Consider the following 21,966-nt stretch of genomic DNA (forward strand, 5'->3'; position numbering starts at 1 on the left):
ATATATAATATCGAGTAAAAGCTATATTTTATCATATTAGTTCTGGAATTCTTTGAAAAATTCTTTATTCGAAAAGAATGATCTATTTCGTTCCAGTTCTAATCAACTATATAGCTAAGTAAGAAAATCTTTGAATAGAAATAGAACGCGTATCGCACCACGAGGAATAAATAATGGTCTATACGATAACGAGTGAATTTCAGGCAACATTTTACTCACCCTTTTCTCACTTTATTCGTTCTAACGTTTTACTCATGTTCCTTTTCTCTCGTCCATTCACATCTCCTTTCCAGCAAATGTCAGAAACACGAAGAACCGATGTATTCACGAGCGTGAAGTCGCAAGTTGCATTTCGAGATTACGTTTCAAACGATATATACAGATCGAGCACCTATTCTACACAATTTTATTTTTTCGCGTTTTATTATTCTTGAAATCGTTCGCATATAAGTTTATAATTACATTCTATAGTATTTCAAATTAAAATTAAACATTATAGTAGACCGTACACTATTTAACAACAAATTATTTCTTTTTTATTTCATGTTAAATCGTACACTTAAATTTATTATTATTTCGAAAGGATAAGCTTTTCTATTTGATAATAAGATACTTTTAATGAACAAATTTATTAAAAAAAGTACATTTAAATATTTTATTGTAAAAAAGCAAATTGAAAAATAAAAGAAAGTATCAACGTCTAGTCGGTGTTCCCGGTCATTGTACCTTACCAAGGAGCTTGATTAAGATCGAGGTAGAAGGGTCGCTGACGATCCCTCCTTCTCGTTAAAATAAAAGCTAAAGGCAACAAGGACGACCCGGCAGACGCTCACGTTTAAAATATTTAAGCTCGATCCGCGCACTCGTCTTATAGAGGAAAACTACCGAATTAAGCGTTACTCCTAGCCTGAGAAGTCACAATAAGAAAGAAAGAGATAGATAGAAAGAGTTAGAGAGGAGATGACAATAGGAGTAGTCTGCTTAGAAATTCGTCGAGTTTGTGTCTGTCTGAAGTCTAGAGCCTGAAGAGTTGTACGACAGAAATGGTGAGTTCGTTAGGGCATATATAAGAGCTGAGATTCTTGGAAAAGAGAATGAGCGAAGAGCAGAAGAAAAAGAAAGAAATATAAAGAGATAGAGGGAAAAAAAGAGAGAGAGAGAGAGAGAGAGAGAGAGAGAGAGAGAGAGAGAGAGAGAGAGAGAGAAAGAAAGAATAATAAGGAAAGAGCTACGAAATACTGACAATGCAAAGCATCACATGTCATAATGTATAGGACTTTCGAAATCGATGAGTCGTATCGTAACATCGAGACATAGGTTGTTAAAGTCGACTATTCGTCTCTTTGATGAAATTATATTTGAGTCGAGTAATCGATAATCGTAAATTGTACGCGAAGAGAGATGTCAAGATATATATCATCGTGGGGAACTTTCATTCAATAATGGTTGATAAGCAATATATTTATCCAATCTTTTTAATCTCTTTCTAAATTCTTTTTTTTCTTTTTTCTATCTCGATTATTTGGATGAGAGTGATAAAGAGACGATTTTCTTTATTATTATAAGAAAACGAATATAATTATTTTCAGGAGGGGTAAAAAATGTTCTAACATAAAATGAAGTACATTTGAAGAAGTTGAATTTCATGGTATCTCGATTTCGGATCACTTGTAGGACGACTTCGTTGGCAGGAAATTCGAGTACTACTTTTCTCATCCTTCTCCTCTTCTGTGTGTTCGACTCGCGTATCGTGTGTGCTACGGTTATCTTACGTGAGTTCGCATCGTGAGAAGCTCGATTTCCCCGAGGAATACAGAAACCAATTTCTAGGTTGCCTACTGCACCGCGATCGTCCAACCGACCAAACGTTTGACCGACTAGGTGAAAGACAGTGCTCGAAGAGGGACGAAAGTAGCTGAGGGAGTATGTATCTCATGAAAAGGTTGTTTTATAAAGGGACGAAAGACACGTTCAGCTAAATGTTTGCGTGTTTCGCGAGTATACGAATCGACTAAATAAGAGTTATGTATATTGTTGCCAAGGATACACATTCTTGGAATTTTAAGAAATTCCATGATCTTTGAGATAATATTCTTTCCGAATGTTTTTTCATTTATAAACAATATTTTTACCTTTTTTTATGAATGGATTTAATGTATCGTCCTTTTTCTTTAGATCATTTCGTTTTTTATTCCCTAAGAACTTAAGAAAAGTACATCAACTTACATCGTAGCCGGAGAATTCGCCCTTTCCAGGTGGCCCAGGAGGTCCCTGAGCTCCCTTTTCACCTGGTATTCCATCTCTACCTGGTTCACCTTTCTGTCCTTGAGGACCTTCGGGTCCAAGTATTCCTATATCTCCTTTTTCACCTCTTGCTCCAGGTGGACCTTGTAATCCCCTTTCTCCGGGTGGTCCTGCTGCACCCTGTACCAGAAATAATCTTTTAATAATCGATAATCTAATTGTTTTATCCATTTGTAAAGGAAAAATTAGTCGTTATTATTTTATTACTTATAATTAAAGAAGTTATTCTGCTTACAGTAAGACCCATCTGCCCTTGCTTTCCTTCCTTTCCAGGGACACCTGGTTCGCCTTTCGGTCCTTCGATCATTTTTGGCATCGTGAAGGATGTCATCAACGCCGTTGCATTGCACGCACATTTGCCTGGTTCTCCTTTAGGACCTGGTGGACCTTGTGGTATTTTTACTGGCCAATCCTGACAAGATGAAGAATATTAAAATAACAAAAAGGTAATCAATTTGCACTAGAAATTCTTTATTTCAATTTTCAAGTGAATTCTATGGAAAATGGAACGTATTCACATACCGAAAAGTTATGATGCAGATGCGAGTGCTATGCACAGTGTTTCCTGATATGCGCTTCGATATTCTCACGCTAAATCAATTCGCTCGAATAACCAGATGAATGACTGATCGCGGATGCGATCGTGTCATATCCGTGTACCGTAAATACGAACATCACGTATTATCGACGTTTCAATGACTTATATAACGTCATGACCATAAGGCTTCAATGGAATGAAGTTATTGTTGACATTTAGGAAGGGATACGTTTAATCATTTTCACCTACTTTAGGTTCATGAATTAAGGTGTAGTATTTTATTTAATTTATCATCCATGTTATTTCCCGGTTAGAAGTATATAAATCAAGGTTTTATAAAAGGTATTAAAAAAGACTATAGGCTGAACGAACTCGGTGAATTCGAAGTTTTTTGGCAAAATTTCAAGAGAGTTTTATCACAGTATCTACAGGGTGTAAAAAATATATGTGCCGTATTAATACTTAATTTTTTATAGATTTTATACAAATATGTTTGACAAAAATACGATAAGATTCGATTTTTTATTGATTTTATTATGTTTTTTTGAAAATTGTTGTCTTAGAAGATATGTCCCTCGAGTATAGTTTTTTTTTTAACAGAATCAATAAATAAAATTTGATACCTCATCGTTCGAATCATATCCAGGTCCAGGTGGTCCAGGAGGTCCTGGTGGTCCTCGAACGCTCTCGCCCTTATCTCCTTTATCACCCTTCTCACCTTTCGGACCTTTGTCTAAAACAAAAGAGATTTTTCAGTTTCATATTTTTAATTGAAACATTGTCCACCAATCTGTGAGATTCGAGCATTGTTCCGTCTTTTGAATTTCTTACGAAAGATATTAGATCTTATTTCACAGAAAGCTATAGCTGCGGCTTTATGTAAATGCTATTACTCACAGTCTGGATTAGGAGGAGGAGGCGTGATGAACGGTGGTGGGTTACTTTCTTCGTTTTTATCTTCGTCGTACTCTCGATCGATCTGCGAAGGAATAACAGAGAAAAATCGATAACGTAAATATATGTGCACGCGTTTTATCATCATTGAAAGAAGATCTCGAATTTAACAATTTTTATGGTTGCTCGTTTTAATTTTATTTCAAGCATCAATCTATATGTACTTATGTATATACATATAGATATGTAATAACAATTAGCCATTAAAACGATTATGTCATTAGGTATTAGTTAAGCGTATATTATTTTGAAAATTTGTTTGATTAGTAGGTATAAATGATTCCCATATAAAATATTCATTCGTATTGTTCAAAAATAGGCTATTTGAAAACGTTAAAAAGCGCATCGGTTTATTATAAAGTAGTGAAGACTGCACGTCGTATTTTCGCTGAGGTTCCCACTCGATGGATGCTTTTAAAGCGAGCATATAATATTAGACACTGACGGTGATTAATGAAGTTTCAGGCAAATCAGGCGGTTGACTGTACGGTTAGGACACACGACACCTGCCCTAAGTGTTTTCCGATAATTATTAGTAATGGCGCGGTTTTATCGAAGGGGGTAGTCATCCTTCGTTCGACATTTTTCCGTGATCGACGGACGTTCGCATTATTGGGAAAATATTGATGATTGAACGAATTTAATCGTTCATATATATTTTTTTTTTAACCGGTCTATGAATGATGAGTAGGATGAACAAAAAATTGATTATGTAAGTTTACTGGAACATGTTTGCCATTAGAAATAGTTTTATATTCTTCTATAATTTAAATTAGATTTTACTAACGTTAGTATTTCATGCAAATTAATATGCTCAAATTTGTAATGAAGACATGCTTTATTTTTATATTAGTTTTTTTGTCACCTATCGTAACTATGAGTATATAAAAAAAGGAAAAAGAAAATGAAGCTTCTCGAAAGGATTCCTAACCGGACAGTTCAAGTTATGACCATGCCAAGCATCCAAAGCATTCTTCTTCTCGGCAACTCACGTATTTGCTGTACCGCAATGCCGCATTGCCGTTCTTCAAATCATCAGCATTCCAGCAGAACGTTTAACGAGCAACATCTTTTTAAAAATCTCACATAAAAAATAAATCATGAAACTATTCTAAAAATAATTGATTTAAATTGTATTTCATGTTGGAAGGTCTAGGATGTAAATTAACAGTTATAATTAACATTATTTTATATTACGATCACAGATAATCATAAATTAATACGCATAATTTCTTCTTTACCTTTGTAATTTATTAAGTTAGTAATAATTAACCTCGTCACGATAATAGACCAGCAATCTGGCCTGCAATTCATCGTACGTTTGATTTTCTTCTTCGACTATCAGGAGTAAATATTTTCGTTGCACGAGTTCTGTTGTCATTGTTAATTTCATGTTTTCCTACGTGCTAGACTAACGTATGCATATATACGTGTTTGAATAGTATATGTATAGAGAAACGACACTCGGACAGGAAAATTCTTCCATTTTATTTTGCAGTTTGCATTCCAAAATTCATTCTTTTCTTTGGAGCAGAATATATATTGTACTTTGTATAAAATTATTTTTTTATATTAATCGAATCATTACCAGAACGGGAGAAGAAATAATCAGATGAGACAGAATATCGTTTAATACAAAGATTAAATACAATTACAAAGTCAAATGTGTAAGTTCTAAGCGTACGGAAAGTTAAAGAAAATTTTCTCTCAAAATCTATCGAAATGTTTTTTCTCATTCTTAACTTTATTTATCGACTTAAAATGTTCAAGAGTATGACGGGATAAAAAGAGTGTGTTGTGTCTTCGTCTGTCAGTTAACACTAATAGAGCTCATCCTGTTAGCTTCATTGATCCTCGAACATCGTGTCGTGATGGTCGTTAACAGGACATTTGAGAAACGTTTCGTAGATAGTAGCAGTCAGAATGAAGAGAACGTATCTTACGAAGGTAACCGCAAACCATCTTCCAATCCGTCGTACGAAGAAATGCTTCCATTCCTATCGGCGTCTAGTGAAATTGGATTGGCTTAATGAATTTACCGCGCAGCTGCAAGTTTCGAAAGTGGGTCGAACTGAAGACGGGTTCATCAAATTGCTATTGGTCTAAGACGTTTCGCACCATGTTCTGTTCTGATTTTCGTGACGAAATCTATCGCTTCACTTTCAATGAAAATACGCAAACATGCTAACTTCTATGAATAGTTATTATTTTAGTTTCAGAATCGTTGAACTTCTTCTGGTTGAACGTGAGGTAGATAAAATAATTATTTGAAGATAAGATAATTATTTAATTCGCTTAATTTTTTGAAATAATTAAATATAGATTATTTTACTTTGATATATTTATGAGTCGTGCCTGTTAATTTAATCTTTGAATTATAGATTATTCAAAGTATTTGTTTTTATATTTATATAATCAACGAGATGGACGATTTCTTTGATTAATCGAAATACACTATTATAAAATAATTATTAAAAATTTATTATATGACGTAATACACTGTCGTTATAATAAAAAGTTCTACATGCGAATATCACATTCGCATTCTTATTGCCAGTCGTTTTAAACGAGCTCTTAATTCCGTGCGCGTTGCATCAGATGGCACATGGTGTTACAATCGACTTCGTAACGTGAGCAATTGAATGCACATAAAAATGAATGCGCGTGGCATCGCCTGCAGGAAGATTTTATTTGAAAATTTGTGAGACTGACAATGAGTGAAAATTTTAGATGGGAATAGGAAGATTTATTTTATCATATATATTTGAACGTTCTATCGAAAATTTAATTACGTTCTGAGAGTAATGTTCATCGTGATAATTTATAGATTTATACACTTAGATATTATTTCATTATTCAATTTGCTTGAATTTGGAATTGAAATAGTTAATATAATTCCGAACGTTAAACCATATTGATTTGATTCATCTAAGACCCTAGTTTTACAAAAATATAAGAAAAATGAGATTTATACTGTGTTAAACTCGATAGAATATAATATGAAGGTATCTCGTCTTGTGGTTGCTACAAGAAGCAATAAATTAGATGACGTTATCCTCGAAATTTACCTTACGGATTTCAAATTGTACGTCTTGATGCCCAGTAAATTAAATTGTCCTTATTCCGCAGAATGCGCGTGATAGCGGTCGGTATAAAGATCAGCCTGAAATCTGTCGCGATGACCTTACGTTATTAAATTATCATGACTGAAGAAGGAAACCCTGCACATGAGATCGACAGACTGATTATGAGTAGAATTATAGTTAAATATTAGTACCGAGTAGTAGGGAACTACTCTTGCTAATTTCTTGTAGAGTTAAATCATTTTAGAATAATGGACGTTGAAATTACAAAAAGGATTTGTCTAAGGCATGATGCAAAAAAAAGATATAAGATAAGAAATATAAAATATTAAGTTATTAATCAATTTTTTATATGAAAAAAATCGACAAGAAAAAATTGAACGGATTAATATTTCTTTTTGAATTTAGTTAGTAGATTTTGGTAGATGCGATAGAGATCTGTAAACTTCGCTTGGATTAAGTCAAACTCCATAATGACTGAGGTGGATAGTGAAGTATGAGATCCGTAGTAAAGTCGCCATTGCGAAATCCTAACAGCATTCGAAGATTATCCTTTCAGTATTTACGAGATTATCTTCATAACCTAATTCCTAGATTTCTCTGTCTCATACGAAACGATCGACATCCTTTTGAAAAGTCTAAAGACCAGATCCTTAGTAGGATGTCGTTCTTCTTTGAGGATTATTATTTGACTATCCAAGTTGAAAGCCTCATTTCGATAAATTGGTGCAGCATGATTTAATCAAATTAAAAGCAAAGCAATTTCAAATTCTTTTTTACTTAATAATCATTGCAATTCTTTCGATAATTAAAATCACAACGAATAGTTATTTGTCCGATTAAAAAAACATTTTCGTTAGTAAAAAAAACGGCACACAACATAAAAAGCTATAAAGAATTTTTGGTTAGTACGAACGTTTTAAAATCAAAAGATGTAAGTTTTGTTTAGTAAAACGAAAAGAAAAAGAGCGTTAGACTCTTGTCTACCTTATTTAAGTCAATTTCCCCCACGACATCAAATAAATTGACATCTTGATCGCCGGATCCAAATTGTTCGTCTGAGGAAAACTATAAAGAGAATATTACATTAGCCATTTTCAAAATACTATAGCAATCGCGATTATAACCCGTTGTCCCGTTAATCTTCGTGCGACATCCTAATTATAGTTTCATAGCTTCGAAATTCTTCGATATCGTGCGATGTAGTAGCTCATTAAATTAGACGATAAATCGTTCGTGTATGTCGTAGATGTTCGTTGTATTAGATTGCATTCTGCACAGCTGAGATACAGCTGGTGAAGTTAATGCGTTCTTAAACATAAAGTTGGCCATAGTGTTGTCGAAAATTGGATACTTCCAAGTTTACGATCTTTGGCTTAACCCTACTGAATTATCAACTTCGCATTATACGAGAGAGCCTCGTAGTTCCTACGTTTCTTGCAGGATATTCGTTTGTCTAACCAATGATTTCACTTATGATAATTCTATTCTATTTCTGTTTGCAGTATTAAACGTTAATTATGCAGTGTTACTAATTGCAACGTTTCTAGATCGTACATTTTCAAGCTGTTTGTATTACAATATAGATGTAATACTATATATTCTCTAATGTTTCATTTTTATTTTGTTGTTTATATCATTAATTGTAGCATTATAAATGAGAAATGCGTAATTTGCTGGAACAAATATTAGCAATGCAAGATAACTTAAGTAGCTCAAAGAGAACAATTGATTAAGTTTCAACTAAAAGTAACGTATGATATATTAACAATTGCTATTGTGTGTGTTTCAGTGTACACAGACGTACACTCTATCGTAATAAAAAAATTAAAAATTAAATTAAATCAAGTTACAAATACAGTGTTCAGATACTTTCAAAATATTATATCAACTTGTCCCTGTAGTAACTTGTTCTGATTTTCATATAAATTACACAAATTTCGTTCTTTATTTAATAGATTTCTAATTTAAAGAGTAATGCAATAGCACAGAATATTACATTCTTGCGGTAACGGATATATTAAATTTCGTCGAAATTTATTTAAAAATTAGTGGTATAATGAAGACAAGCACTAACGCATACTACTCGTAGAGATACTCATTCGTAGACCACTCTGTAGTATATTAATATGATCACGAGGAAATATCGCATATGCTTTCTGGTTGTGTGTATGCAATGGAATCGAGTTAAACTTTATCGCATTCCAGTGATTTCTGATTTGGCACGTGTTCCTCTCAATTATTCAAATTCTCTGCTTGCATCGCTTCATGAAGAGGAGATCCTCTGCACATTTCGAAAGCTAAACTTTGCGAAACGTGAGTACGTAATTACTTGAAGATCTACTTTTGACTGACTTGATAACGTTATCGAAAAATAATTTACGCTTTTAAAGCTAACAATAGCATAAAATATAAATGGTAATAACTATTACTTTGTAATAATAATTTTAGTTATTGAATTGTTCGAGTTATCAAATAGTAGCTGGTTCTTTATTATCTAAAAATATATCGTATAGAAATAATAGAAACTGCTTGCTAATTGCGATGAATTAATTTACGCGAAAAGTCCGAAAAATCCTTACGATATAGCTAAGACATTAAAAAAGTTTGCATGTACAATAGATCTTCTTCTCCTTCATGAATGGTATTGATCGATCTACCTTTTGCGTTGTGTCAGTGAAACAAAGTAAAAGAAATTCATAAAATCTTTTCAAATCGATCTTAAATTCGAACATAAGAGTTGATCATACATTTGTTTTTCAATTCGAAGATTTTAACTTTGTTTTTCTTTATCATTTTCATAATCATCCTCCTTCTTTCCTATCTTCTTCTTTACTCCCACTTCTTCGAGATTAACGCTTTACTAAATTAATTACGATACGTCGGCAATCTAATAAATTACTTACTCCGATGAAATTACTTTGTTCACCGACGTAAAGAAAAACGCGAGAGTCTAAAACAAAGGAGATTAATGATGAGACGAAAATTGCAATATTCTATGATATCCTTACGGAAGGCGTACGACGAAACGTCAAACGATCAAAAACTTTCTGAAAGAAGATCATAAGATAATTAAAATTAATTTTTAGGTCTAAATAATGTCTTTAGATGAACGATGATCGTTTAAAACGAGATATCTTTCGGTTGTAGTTTTTTTTTTGGTTCAGTTGGAACTCGATTGTCAGATATGAACTCGAAAGTCAAAGCTACGTTGTGGAAAAAGTTAAATTAAATAATCTCGAGCTTTTTTAATGTAACGATGCGAAGAACGAGATGCAACGTGGGTGAAATGTGAACGTGTATGAAACCATGATTTTGAAAATGAGAACAAATTAAAGTGTTCAGTATATACGATTGTTACAATGATAATAATAGTAATGATGATGATGGTGATGATGACGACATTACTTATACAAAAGAGTTATAAAAGTCTTTACAATTACAATGTAAAGTAGTTAAGCAAACTGAGAAATTAACTCCGACTGTTTTACCTAGAATTCAGACACGTAGTTTTTAAATGTTTAATGATACTTTATCTCTCTTAACTGTGCGTCAACTTGGTAAAGTGATTATCTTTATATTTTATTGCATAGCCAATTATTTTCGTTTTATTGTTTTTTTATTTTTTTCGTTAAATTTACTTTAAAAATCATTATCTTTGTACAAAAATTTAGAGAGAAAAGTGACAGAGTCGATGGAGATTTTTATTCTTTTTTTTTTTAAATATAATTTATCATTGAAAAATGTCCAAGTTTTGATAATGATGTCATGTAAGCTTTTGCAACGCGCTTATACTTTTATACATTATATATATTTTGGAAGTTCCTAAAATTTTGTAAAATACTTCGACTTTTTATCTTTATTTTCCAATGTAACATTCACTGTAGTTCATTTTATGTGTTTAGTCTTTACAACCACAATGGTACGTTGTATTAAAAAATATGTTTTTTTGTAAATCATTTTTAAACTGTAAGCACGCGTATACTGCGTCCTATTATTTTTTTTCTGTCGAAATACCATGGATTTTTCGTGGTCGTGTATGTGTGTGGTGTTACATGAAACAATGAATTTTTGTTGGCACAGTTTGGATTTTCTGTAGATACAGACGATTGAAAGAGATTTATGTCAGCTGTCGTTGTATCGGATGAAAAAAAAATCAGATTATTCTTATCGTATATTCGAAATCCAGCAAGAGAAAAAAGGAAAGAGAGAGAGAGAGAGAGAGAGAGAAAAAGAGAGAGACTCGAATTTTATTGGAATACGAACGTGTTATAAGCAGTGCTATATATTACTTCGCATATATTTATTCGGATTTTTACAAATCGATATTCGAGAGCTTTAATTTAGTTTTTTTGGTTCTATCTGTACGTTTTTATTCTGTAGTATGTGTTGATATACTTACGAGATTTTATTTGGAATTGTCATTGTCGAAATAACGCAGATTTTAATTGTATCAAGAGATCTTTAGAAAAGATATATAAGCTTTTGAGATTACGGTTATAAAGGATTAGGACGTCGCTTAACGGACGTTATGATTCTTTCAACGTTCATAGAACGTTTTCGTTTTTCTTTTTCTCCTTCTCTCTTCTTTTTCAAGATCCTTTCTTCATTTTTGTTCTGCTCTTCTTTTCTTTTCCTTTCTTTTTGTTCACAAGCAGAAACGTATTTAACGTCCCATGAAATTAGAACCCTCGACACCTTTGAGAGGATGAGAAGCGCGAAATTTCTCTCTTCCAGCTGTTCTCTCTCTCGCGATGACTTCGAAGAATATCTTTCTTCTTATTTTCTTTTCTTTTTTATTTTTTTTTTTTTTCTAAAAAAGAAAAGAAAAAGCGCAGGTGACGTATGTAATTATATTCCGTCTCGAACGCTTGCTTCTCCCCTTTTATCCGAATCAATCTCTTTTATACGTCGTTGGTTGTAACAAGCTTTATTGTAAAGTTACATGAAAAAAATGCAGCGAAAAGGTCGAGTTAAACAACGACCTCCATTTGCCAAAGAAAGTAGGACAAATTATAATTGTTCTAATTGAATCGTCCGCAGAAAAGCACGTTATGAAACTACGCACCGGCTAAGCTCGTGAAAAAGTTTCATTTCTCGCCGACCATGAATCGTTAAATATCGTGAGTTGGAAATTATTTCAATATTTTTCACTTACAATTAGAAATAGAACGTAGAGGCATATAATGGTACAAGGTTTGTATCAATTTTGATAGAAGAACGTATGTATGTCGTGAAAGAAGTACGTGAGCTTCGCATATATTGCATTAGTTAGTAGAATCACGTACAAGAAAGATGCATGCGAATTTCGTGAGGTATGCTCTAAGTTTAAAAAGCTTTATTACCATGTTTCTTCGTTTGAAGTTACTTAAATAATCGAAACTTTTGTTTATTACCCCTATATATTTATAATAATATTTTTTCAGTTTATTTCGATTCGTTTTGAGTTATTTTGTTTGTATTATACAAATTATAATATACATTTATCATATACTTACAGTGATTATCACATAAAATCGTTCGTTAATACTTTTACTAGATTTTTGTTTGAAAACTATTGATATAATGTCTTAGGAATGATGAGAATTTAAAAATACCTAAGCCGTCATTAATATCGAACATTTCATATTCCAGAGATTATCGAAATATATTGAAACTTTATTATTTCGTATTCGGGTAAGCTTAGAACGTTGAAATTTTCTCCTTCGTAAAAGTAAGCTTTAAATAATTATTTTCTAACTCTTTAAATAAGGTACAATATACGCGTACTATAATTGTGTTGTATAATAAATGTTTTAATAATAGTATATTTGTTTAAACATTACATATCTATTAATATACTTCTAATATTAAACGATTTCGATTTGATATACTTTAAAAGCACAGAGTATAAGATCGACGTACCTTTCTCTTCGAAATCCCCCATTTATTGACCCATTGTCTTTTAGAAAAGTCAGTTATAATTCGTTTATTGATTCTTGTTTACCTATATGATTTTCACAATAATAAATTCTATTTATTTCGAATATTATTCCTGTTACGCATATGTATCCTTCAAAAAGCCATAAAAACAACAATCAATAAAAGAACTTTCATAGAGGATAACGAACCAGTCTAATGGAGTATTTCGAAGAGGAAGGTAAGTCGATCTTATACTCTGTGCTTCTAGACTACAATATACATTTTCTTCGATTAATTAACAATTATTTCAGGTATATCCAATACTTTGATGCACTCTACTTATGATATACAATATTTAAGATTATTTAAATACATATACATTGGTTTAAACATTAAATACCTATTAACGTACTTTGAATATAAAATAATTTTGATATGTTTTTATCTTATATGTTTTTATATGAATGTTTTGAACTTTTACTAGGCCAAAATTTAAACAAAACCTGCATCGGTGATTTCGTTATTTACCAGTTAGTAGTCAACTGCTAGATTTTGACTTGTGAGCATCATTCAACATTTTAATAATCATTTATCATAGAAATCATAACACCGTTTTGATATATTTTTATAATCGCTGGAATATTAAACGCTCGATTTTAATAACGGTTGTACTGTACACTGTATATTTTTATTGTTATATTTTACTTTTAGACTTAACTCTCGTCGCTTTCTTTTTCAAAATCACTTCATTTTTCACGTTCGTGCTGATTCTACTCATAACGATTCTCTAATGTGGATTATTTCTTTCGTTTAAAGCATTTTATTAAATTATCAGTCGGCCATGTCGAGAACGACGTGCCGCTGGCTCAGACCTGAATTTGGATTATTATTATTAGCATGAAGTTTCATAAAACGTTCCAACTATGTCTCGTTCTTGCCTCTAGCAACTTCACAGGAAACGAATCACAAATGGCATGGAAATTTCCATATATAACTTTTTCAAAGTGGTTCCATTGTTTCAACGTTTTTATCTCACCGATTATAGCGCGTTAGTGACTAAGAATAAAAGAAATTTACGATAAATTAAGAATCATTATTTCCGAAGAGTTAGACGAGTAATTTGATCTTAAGATTTTTGTGCCTCCTGTAATCGATATAAGATATAAGAGGCCATAAAATTTTCACGTTACATCTCCAGGTAACTTTTGATCACTCTTGACCGTATCATCGTCCGACATACGATCCCTGTAGTTTTGTTGAAACGGGGTTCTTCTTTCCTCCTGTTCCAAGCATTTTGTATTATCTTTTTAACTCTCTCTTTCTTTCTCTCTCTCTCTCTCTGTTTCGCATCCAATAGCTCGATGAACCGGTCAGATTGGTCTCGAATTTCGCCCAATTCTAGCGACGAAAACCCCATCGTTATTGGCATGTCCATTGCGCTTTGTAATTCGAGCATTCAATAATTTACATTCGATCCTTTATTCAGAGAAAAAAGCAAATCGACAATAATTTTGATCAGGTAATGAACTGAATCTTGATTTTAATTCGATTTTTTGTATAACCAATTTTTGACGCAATGTAATACATGATTTTTAATATTAATAATCGAGTCATATGAACAGAAATTTAATGACGATATCTTCTACCTTCGTAAAAGTCTTATAACTTTTTTTGAAATCATTTATTTTTTATTTTTCGTGTTATTTTTAAAAGCATTGACCTGGTCACCACAAACATTCCATCTTGTATATGCGTACATACTATCAGCCTCCGGTTATATACATTGCAAATTAATAGTTTAGTTTGCATCACATACTGGTTACGTATTCTAAATACTCTATGCATTTGATATTCATGCCAAACTTTCTCTACATGCCATATAAATACCGCAGCATCTAAAGATTGTTACGAGAATTTCGCTTGAACTCCGTTTGATATCAAAGAAAATATCCGCGAAGATACATTAATTTCTCATTTGTTTTTATTTTTCTATCCACAAATTCAATTTCGATTTTAAAGTTAAATTTGTGTTTTTCCATTGTAGTGTCATGCGATAATTAAAATGTCAACGACAATGCTGTGGATTCACCATTTAACAAAGTCATTTTCACGTTAACTTCAACATTTTCGTTCTTCTCGTATCCTCGCTGTGTCACTACATAGTCAATGTGACGGCACAATGGACCAAAATTCAAATTCATTTTCAATCGTATTTAGAGCATTTTTTTTTACTACGTTGAAAATATGTATTATAATTAAAATATGTAATATATTTTAGATCGGTTTGTTCTATTTTGAATGTTTTTAAATAGAAAACATATTAAGGTAGGTCTATAAGAAAAACATATAAACATTTCTAGACAAAAAGATATCTCACAAAGATTTTTATTCCACCGCGTATGGATACAGATTAATTAAAACTAAACCATCTGAAAATAATGGTTTATTTTTTCGTCCTCCTAATAATTTAATCGAGATATTAAATGTACTCTAGTGGTTTTTTAAACTAAAAGAGAACAAAGTATTAAAAAAAACCGACGATACATAAATTAGACAAAGAAGAACATAACATTTTTCATTAAATTCGTTATTATTATTTAATACAAATTTTACTTTAAAAAACTTGTATAACATCGTATATTTTACTACAGATAGATATGTATTATGTAATCACGTTCTCACTCGTTTTCTCATTTTGTTCATCTTCAGTTTTCTTATTTACGAAAAGAAGGAAAAAAGCCATAGCAGTTACGTTTCATTTGTTTTCTTTAAAAGCAAATAGTCTACATCTACATATACTTGCGTGTCCTGTAACGTCAAAACTTCGACAAAATTTCATGAAATCGGAACTCCGCCACAATCATAACTCTTCCTTTTATGATGCTCGCAACTTTCATTAGCTCTCTATCTTCCTTTCTCCTTCATAAACCGAAACGTATCTCGCTTTTTATCGGTACAAAGCACGGAACAACGGTAGAATTCTCAAGCCGCAAATGTTGTTGGCCAGAGGAGTGGAATTATTAATCGTAGAATTTCTCTTCGTCTTAAAAAATTGACCGATATAAATAATTTTTTTTTCATGCTTTCCAAGGATAATTCTCGGAAGGTAATATTTTTGCGAGAAAAACATGTACCTAAACACGAGAAAAAAAAGTTAAATCTTTAAAATATCTTCTCGATTCGAAGTTACATCGTTTAAAAATGTTTAATGCATCGATAATAATTTGTATAAAACGCGTGTGTTGAAATTAATAGATAAAATTGTTCTACATAACTCACGTAACTTCTATCAAACGTTTCTGATATATTTAACGAGATTTAAAATAAAGAGAATCACAGAAAAACGAGCTCAAATGTTAATAAAATGATGTGTCTTCAATTGGTCAACTGTTTCAATAGTTTAAAATGCATTTAAATTGATTTAATTAATACATTGAGTTCATTGAACGTTTGACCTCTATCAACATCAACTTTGAGTTTCATATAACGTCAAACGCGAAATCATAAAATTACAAATTTTGCATAAAGCATATTTGTATATCGGTGAATATTTTTAATCACAATTAAATCATTCTTTTGTATTTTCATTGTATTCAAACCGCTTTTATCGTGACGATATTTTATTCGATATTCGTAAAAAATACAGACGAAAACAAAAATATAAAATAATATATAAACGTAAAAAGAAAAAATACAAAGAAAAAAGAGAAAAATAAAAGTTCTATCGGTTGCGTTTTGATCGATTTGATGAGGATAGACGCGTGCATAGTTTCCTTGGTAGAGTTAATGATACTGTCTGGCAACACGTAGGCTCTGTCAAGCTAGATAATTGCTCGACCTACAACTTGGAAAACACGGCACATCCCGTCTGAAACCTTAACGATCACGTGTCAGGGTGCCCCATATATTGGTCTAACCTCTTCAGCTAATCGGGAGTTAGACTAAGCAAACTTTGGGGCGGATCACGTGATTAACAGCACCTTTCAAAAGCCGCATGGCTCTGTCCTTTGCCTTTAGACGCTTAACCCGATCTCTCTAGCGGTTATTAAAAATAATAATTACAAAGCCCTTGATTAGCCTTTGATATTAGAAATGTTATTCAATTTAATGGTAGAAAGGTATCCGTGAGAACTAAAACACGAAACTTTCCTTATATAATTGAATCTTGTCTTTCTATATTATTCTTATTAAAATCACGACGCGACTGGTTATTATTTGTTTACTATGTGCATAATTAAGTGTAAAAGTCCAATATTATGATTCTCGTTCAATTGGACGAATTTATGGAAATTTTGTATTTCCATAATATTGAACATGTCCCGTGCCAACTTGTTATTTATGTTTGACTTTTCAAATAATTCTTCGTATATGAATGAACTCGAATTTAGCCACGAATTTGGTATAAAGAGACGAAGAATTTAAAAAATAGCGAATGAACAGAAAGGGGAGAAAAATTTATAACCATATCGATCTTTGCAAGTAACTCGATCATCTTTGCTTCTTATTCCGATTTCCATCACGTAGCTCGGTTCTCCCGAAGGAAAATTCATTTTCTCTCTTTCTCTCTCTCTCTCCCTTCCTCTCTCTCTCTTCTATCTTCTATGCGTTCACTTGCATTACGATGTGTTGTAGCGCATCTTCCTCCGATTTCTCATAATGCGGACGAGTATTGCACGCGTACCGAATCTACATGCAAATTTCGAATTTATATCATTCAAATAAAAATCTCGTGAACGATTGAAGACTCATTGGAATTTTACTGACGAGTGAAATAAAAATTATATAAAAAATAATATTGAAATCATTCGTTATAATTGTAACAAATATAATGGATTAAAAATATACGAGTTTAATCGTCATATTGCAGAGTATTGTAATTGTTTGATATTTTTATTTTTATAGTAAAATGTTCATAAAATTATACGTTGACGGTCCAAAAATTCATATTTCTTTTCGAGTGTAAGATATACATTTTTCGTTTACGATTCGGAAAAGTTATTGAATTGGAAATTTTTGAAAAAAATGTTTTTATTGTATATCGTTTTCATAATTCCATGTATGATTCTATTTAATTCGCAATTAACTAAAAATTGGCATTAATATGTGTAACATTCTGACATGCTACTATTAGGGTTGAAAACGAGATCTACTGTGTTTTCCAAGTAGGTTTTGCTATATTAAAAGAGCGGAGAATATATTACCTTTAAGTTACATAACGAGATTAATAGGACGATGAATAATTCATCGAATATTTATGATACGTAAACGATAATCTATAAGACTAAAAGATTAATCATTCTATTTTTAAATTGATTCGATATTAATGACTTATCAAGATTATACTAGCAAGAACAATAATGAGAAATGGAAAAGAACAAATCAATTGAAATGGATATAAAAGAAGTGATTATTTAAATACCTACTAGAACATATTTTATATTACATAAAGTAACATTTTGAAATAATGAATCAATTGTGCAATAGTAATTACACGAGTCCTTTTTTTTATAAAGAGTTTATTGGGCGTAGGGGACATCGTCGAAACGTCGACGACATAGGATCGAGTTTTATCACGTACGATGAATTTCCCGTAGGAGTTGCCCTTATGTAAGGGTCTACGATTCATTCTCTCTATCTTTCTCTAAGCAGTAAACTGACATGCTTGCTTTGTATTCGTAGATATAGCTATCGTACAAGAATAAATGGAAGGGTGAGTTCCGAGTTAGTCATTTCAGATTCAAGCCGATTGCTGCATGCGTTCGTACTGCGGCTTTGATGCTTCAAATTGCCATTCGAAATGTATGGATGAGTATCGTTCACGATACAATCGCGGTCTATGGCTCGATTTTCACTAACATTCATAAGCACGTGTATACGTGAATACATCTAGACCGTAAATTTACATGGTCAATGTAAATACTCGAACGAAAGCGAGAAACGTTCCACCTATCTGGGCCAATTGGATTTTAATGATTTTTCTTCGTTACCTGATTAGCTTCTTCGATTACGAACCACTCTTTCTCTCTCTATTTATAATATATTGTAAATTCTATCTTCCCTTCTCCCTCTTTCGTGACTAATACTAGCCTATATTTCGAGTGAAATGCCATTGTAATTATAGACTAATGTATTCCGAATGTTTAAATTATCAGAATGCATAATTAACGGTCTGTACGGATCTAAAATCCGATTGATTTGCTGATTTTTTTTTCGTCCAATATAGATTTCAATTCTTAGTAAAATTAAATGTAATTATTAGCTTGACTTTTTCCGTAAAATTGTTCAGTCTTTTTTCAAGACAATTTTACAAGTCGGGATAAGCTTTTGTAGACTTTTCATCTATTGGATTAACCACCAAAAAAAGATTATCGATGAGAGACAAAAAGTACTGTGACGTTTATGACATTTTTCTGCCTTCTTGTAGAAAAATTTATAGTGTCAGAATTAACGTTATTTCTATCGACCTATTTTCTTCATTTCGTATAATTCTCTTTCCTCTTGTTTACGCTTAGAAAATACATCGATACGATTGGCCACACTTTTCTCTCTCTCTCCCCCACTTTTTACACGCCCCATTTATTACGCTTTACGACTTTATCTTCGACATCGTAGAGGAAGCGTTCGTAACGAGAGAAATAAAAATGAATGAATTTATTGTCCACCAAAAACGTTTCGACAATTTGTAATAAAAAATTCAACTTGTCGTGTCATTCGATTTTCCTGAAACAAAAGCTTGAAGAAGACCGAAATTACAAGTAGGAAGAAAATTATCAATTGTTTTTTTTTATATCCTGCAAAAGATAGTTGGAAAATAAAATCGATAATTTTAATCTATAAACATTAACACGAACGACTGTAATATTGCCTCGTGACATATAAAACACATACATAAATGATAATGTTGTTTGCGCGCGATATTTTATTGTTCACAATAATACCAATTTATGTATACTCTATAGACACATAAAACCACAAATTTAACCAGTCGATAATTATTTTCGTGAATTATATACACGAATGAATTTGACGCTTCGTACTAACAATAAGTAACATTTACGCGTGAAACAGATATTTTTTTAACACGACACGGTGCAATTAATTCTTATTATGAAATTAATGTCGCCGTTAGGAGAACGCCGACAGTCGAAATTTTTTCTCCTCTCAACTTCTCTTTTCTAGTAATATCCCTAGCGTATCGCGATAATAGAATCTAATAAGGTGTGTCCGCGAAAAAAAGAAATTCGCTGTCTTCCTTCCTATATCAGCCATTAAAAAATATAGCATTACCTTTTGCTGGCAGGATAATCACACCGTCATGGACTATTTGTTTTTATTGGCAATTTCCCGTTGCAATTCAGGTACTGCGCGTATTGTTTATAAATCACAGTCATCGCATCTAGTTCTTGCTATTGTTGTTATTGTTATTATTATTATTCCTTATCGGAGAAGCATCCCAATGCGATTCTGCAATATCGTTAATGGCCGCCACACTTGCTGATATTTCGATAGCATGTAACACGAGCATATGTTCGAATAGAATATTAAGGATTCCAAGCTCCTTCTTTTGTATTTTTTTCTATTTATCGTACAATTTGTATTTTTAAAAATTCCATAAGTGTTTCCATTGAACGATAGATCAAACGTATTTTTAATAGTACATATTAAAAGAGGATCAATTTATTTTTGTTGAATATTTCGTGATTACATATTTACGAATACATGAATGACATGAGCAATACATAATCTTGCAGAAATAAATAATCTTTTCATATATAGGTGCACCTTAATACACAATCGTTGAAAATTGTTCTTGATAATTGTACACGTCAGTCGTTGTCAATGTTCAATAACCATTATAGGAATTAATTTCGATCAAAATGCAATCTAATCAAGGCATGTTTTCAACGCCTATCAATACTACGAATGTTTCTACGAACACCGATTGGAATATAATTCGTTTGAGAACGAACAATCGTTCAATTAATTTTATTAATTAATTCTATCACTAGACGTTTATATTTTCTAAACGCTTATGCAATTAAAAAATGTAATGTAGCGTAATTTACGTTTAAGTAAAATCTTTTAAGGATGGAAATAGATAAAAAGTTAGCGAGATAGATAAGATGAACGATCATCTTTATTTATCATTCATAACTTTTCTATAAAAGCATTGAACATACGAAACTTCGTTATCATTGCATCGAGGGACCACCGGAAAGCCCGTAGATCGTTGCTACTATTCAATCGAGTCTCATTATCGTTGATTTAATCCTCAGTTCTCTCTCTCATTCTATCTCTCTCGGTACTTTCCTCGATTTATTCGGTACCTCTACTTTCCGCGAGCATACGTTTACCAAATTTCGTCCGGTCAGTAATTTAGCCTATAATAAATTATTGAACCGATTCCATTCGAAAGATAGGAATTAATGTTTCGTACCAGCTGGACAAATTTATCCGCGACGATATGAGTTAATTAGGCGAATAAGCTCGTGGGAGAAATTAATCAAACGATTGAAAAAAAATTCTGATGAGTGTAGAAGAACATCTTCTCAAGATTACTGAAGTGAATTTTCGATCTCGTAGATGATCCTTCGATTCGACGACCTGTGTTCCTCAATCGATAGATAGGTATATGTATATATAATATATATACTAGTATAGATGTGTACAGAGGTCCAGACAAATGCATATAGATATACATGTATTCTAGTATTATATACCGATCACGACATTATTCCTCGAGGATGGTCGTTGCCCGTGCCGCTTCATAAATTGCTCGATTTATCGTTGCTGACTCACCGCGATCCGTTCAAAGCGCGATTGCTGCCCGCGAGGCTGTAAGCGAGCAGGTAAAGCTTCGACCACGAGAGAGTAGCTACGACTTGCTCTCATAGGAAGTCGAGAATAACCGACGAATTGACGTACGATATGGGAAATCAAATTTGATGTATTCCAATAGACCAACCAAGTGTATTTTCATTAAACTCTCGTTGATATGTAATTGTATCGGTTTATTTTTACCAGTTTTATTCATAAATAAGTGCTTTTATAAGTATAAGAAATTTATTATAATATAATATATATATATATAAATATTCGTTATGCAAAATGATGAAATTCGAAATTTGTATCCGAAAAAAATTGTATTTCTAATTATTATATATATATAAGTAATTATTTATTATT

The 21,966-nt window shown here is 32.1% G+C and overlaps 1 protein-coding gene across 10 annotated transcripts in view; it reads right to left on the reverse strand.

The window, feature by feature from the left end:
• Window positions 1-21,966, reverse strand: part of LOC106788229 (collagen alpha-1(XVIII) chain) — a 197,915-nt gene that overhangs the window by 9,203 nt on the left and 166,746 nt on the right. For 7 of the 10 annotated variants that reach the window (XM_014751395.1, XM_014751350.1, XM_014751340.1 and 4 more), the window contains exons 6-10: window positions 7,867-7,947; window positions 3,740-3,821; window positions 3,466-3,575; window positions 2,540-2,716; window positions 2,227-2,424 (exon numbers count right to left, since the gene is read on the reverse strand). In XM_014751395.1, coding sequence (XP_014606881.1) covers window positions 2,227-2,424; window positions 2,540-2,716; window positions 3,466-3,575; window positions 3,740-3,821; window positions 7,867-7,947 — 648 coding nt within the window. The remainder of the gene's footprint in view (window positions 1-2,226; window positions 2,425-2,539; window positions 2,717-3,465; window positions 3,576-3,739; window positions 3,822-7,866; window positions 7,948-21,966) is intronic. The other 3 variants (XM_014751360.1, XM_014751378.1, XM_014751369.1) reach the window with 1 other exon arrangement.

The sequence above is a fragment of the Polistes canadensis genome, unplaced genomic scaffold, assembly GCF_001313835.1.
Source record: "Polistes canadensis isolate GaletaPanama2010 unplaced genomic scaffold, ASM131383v1 scaffold_5, whole genome shotgun sequence".
Classification (NCBI taxonomy): Eukaryota; Metazoa; Arthropoda; class Insecta; order Hymenoptera; family Vespidae; genus Polistes; species Polistes canadensis.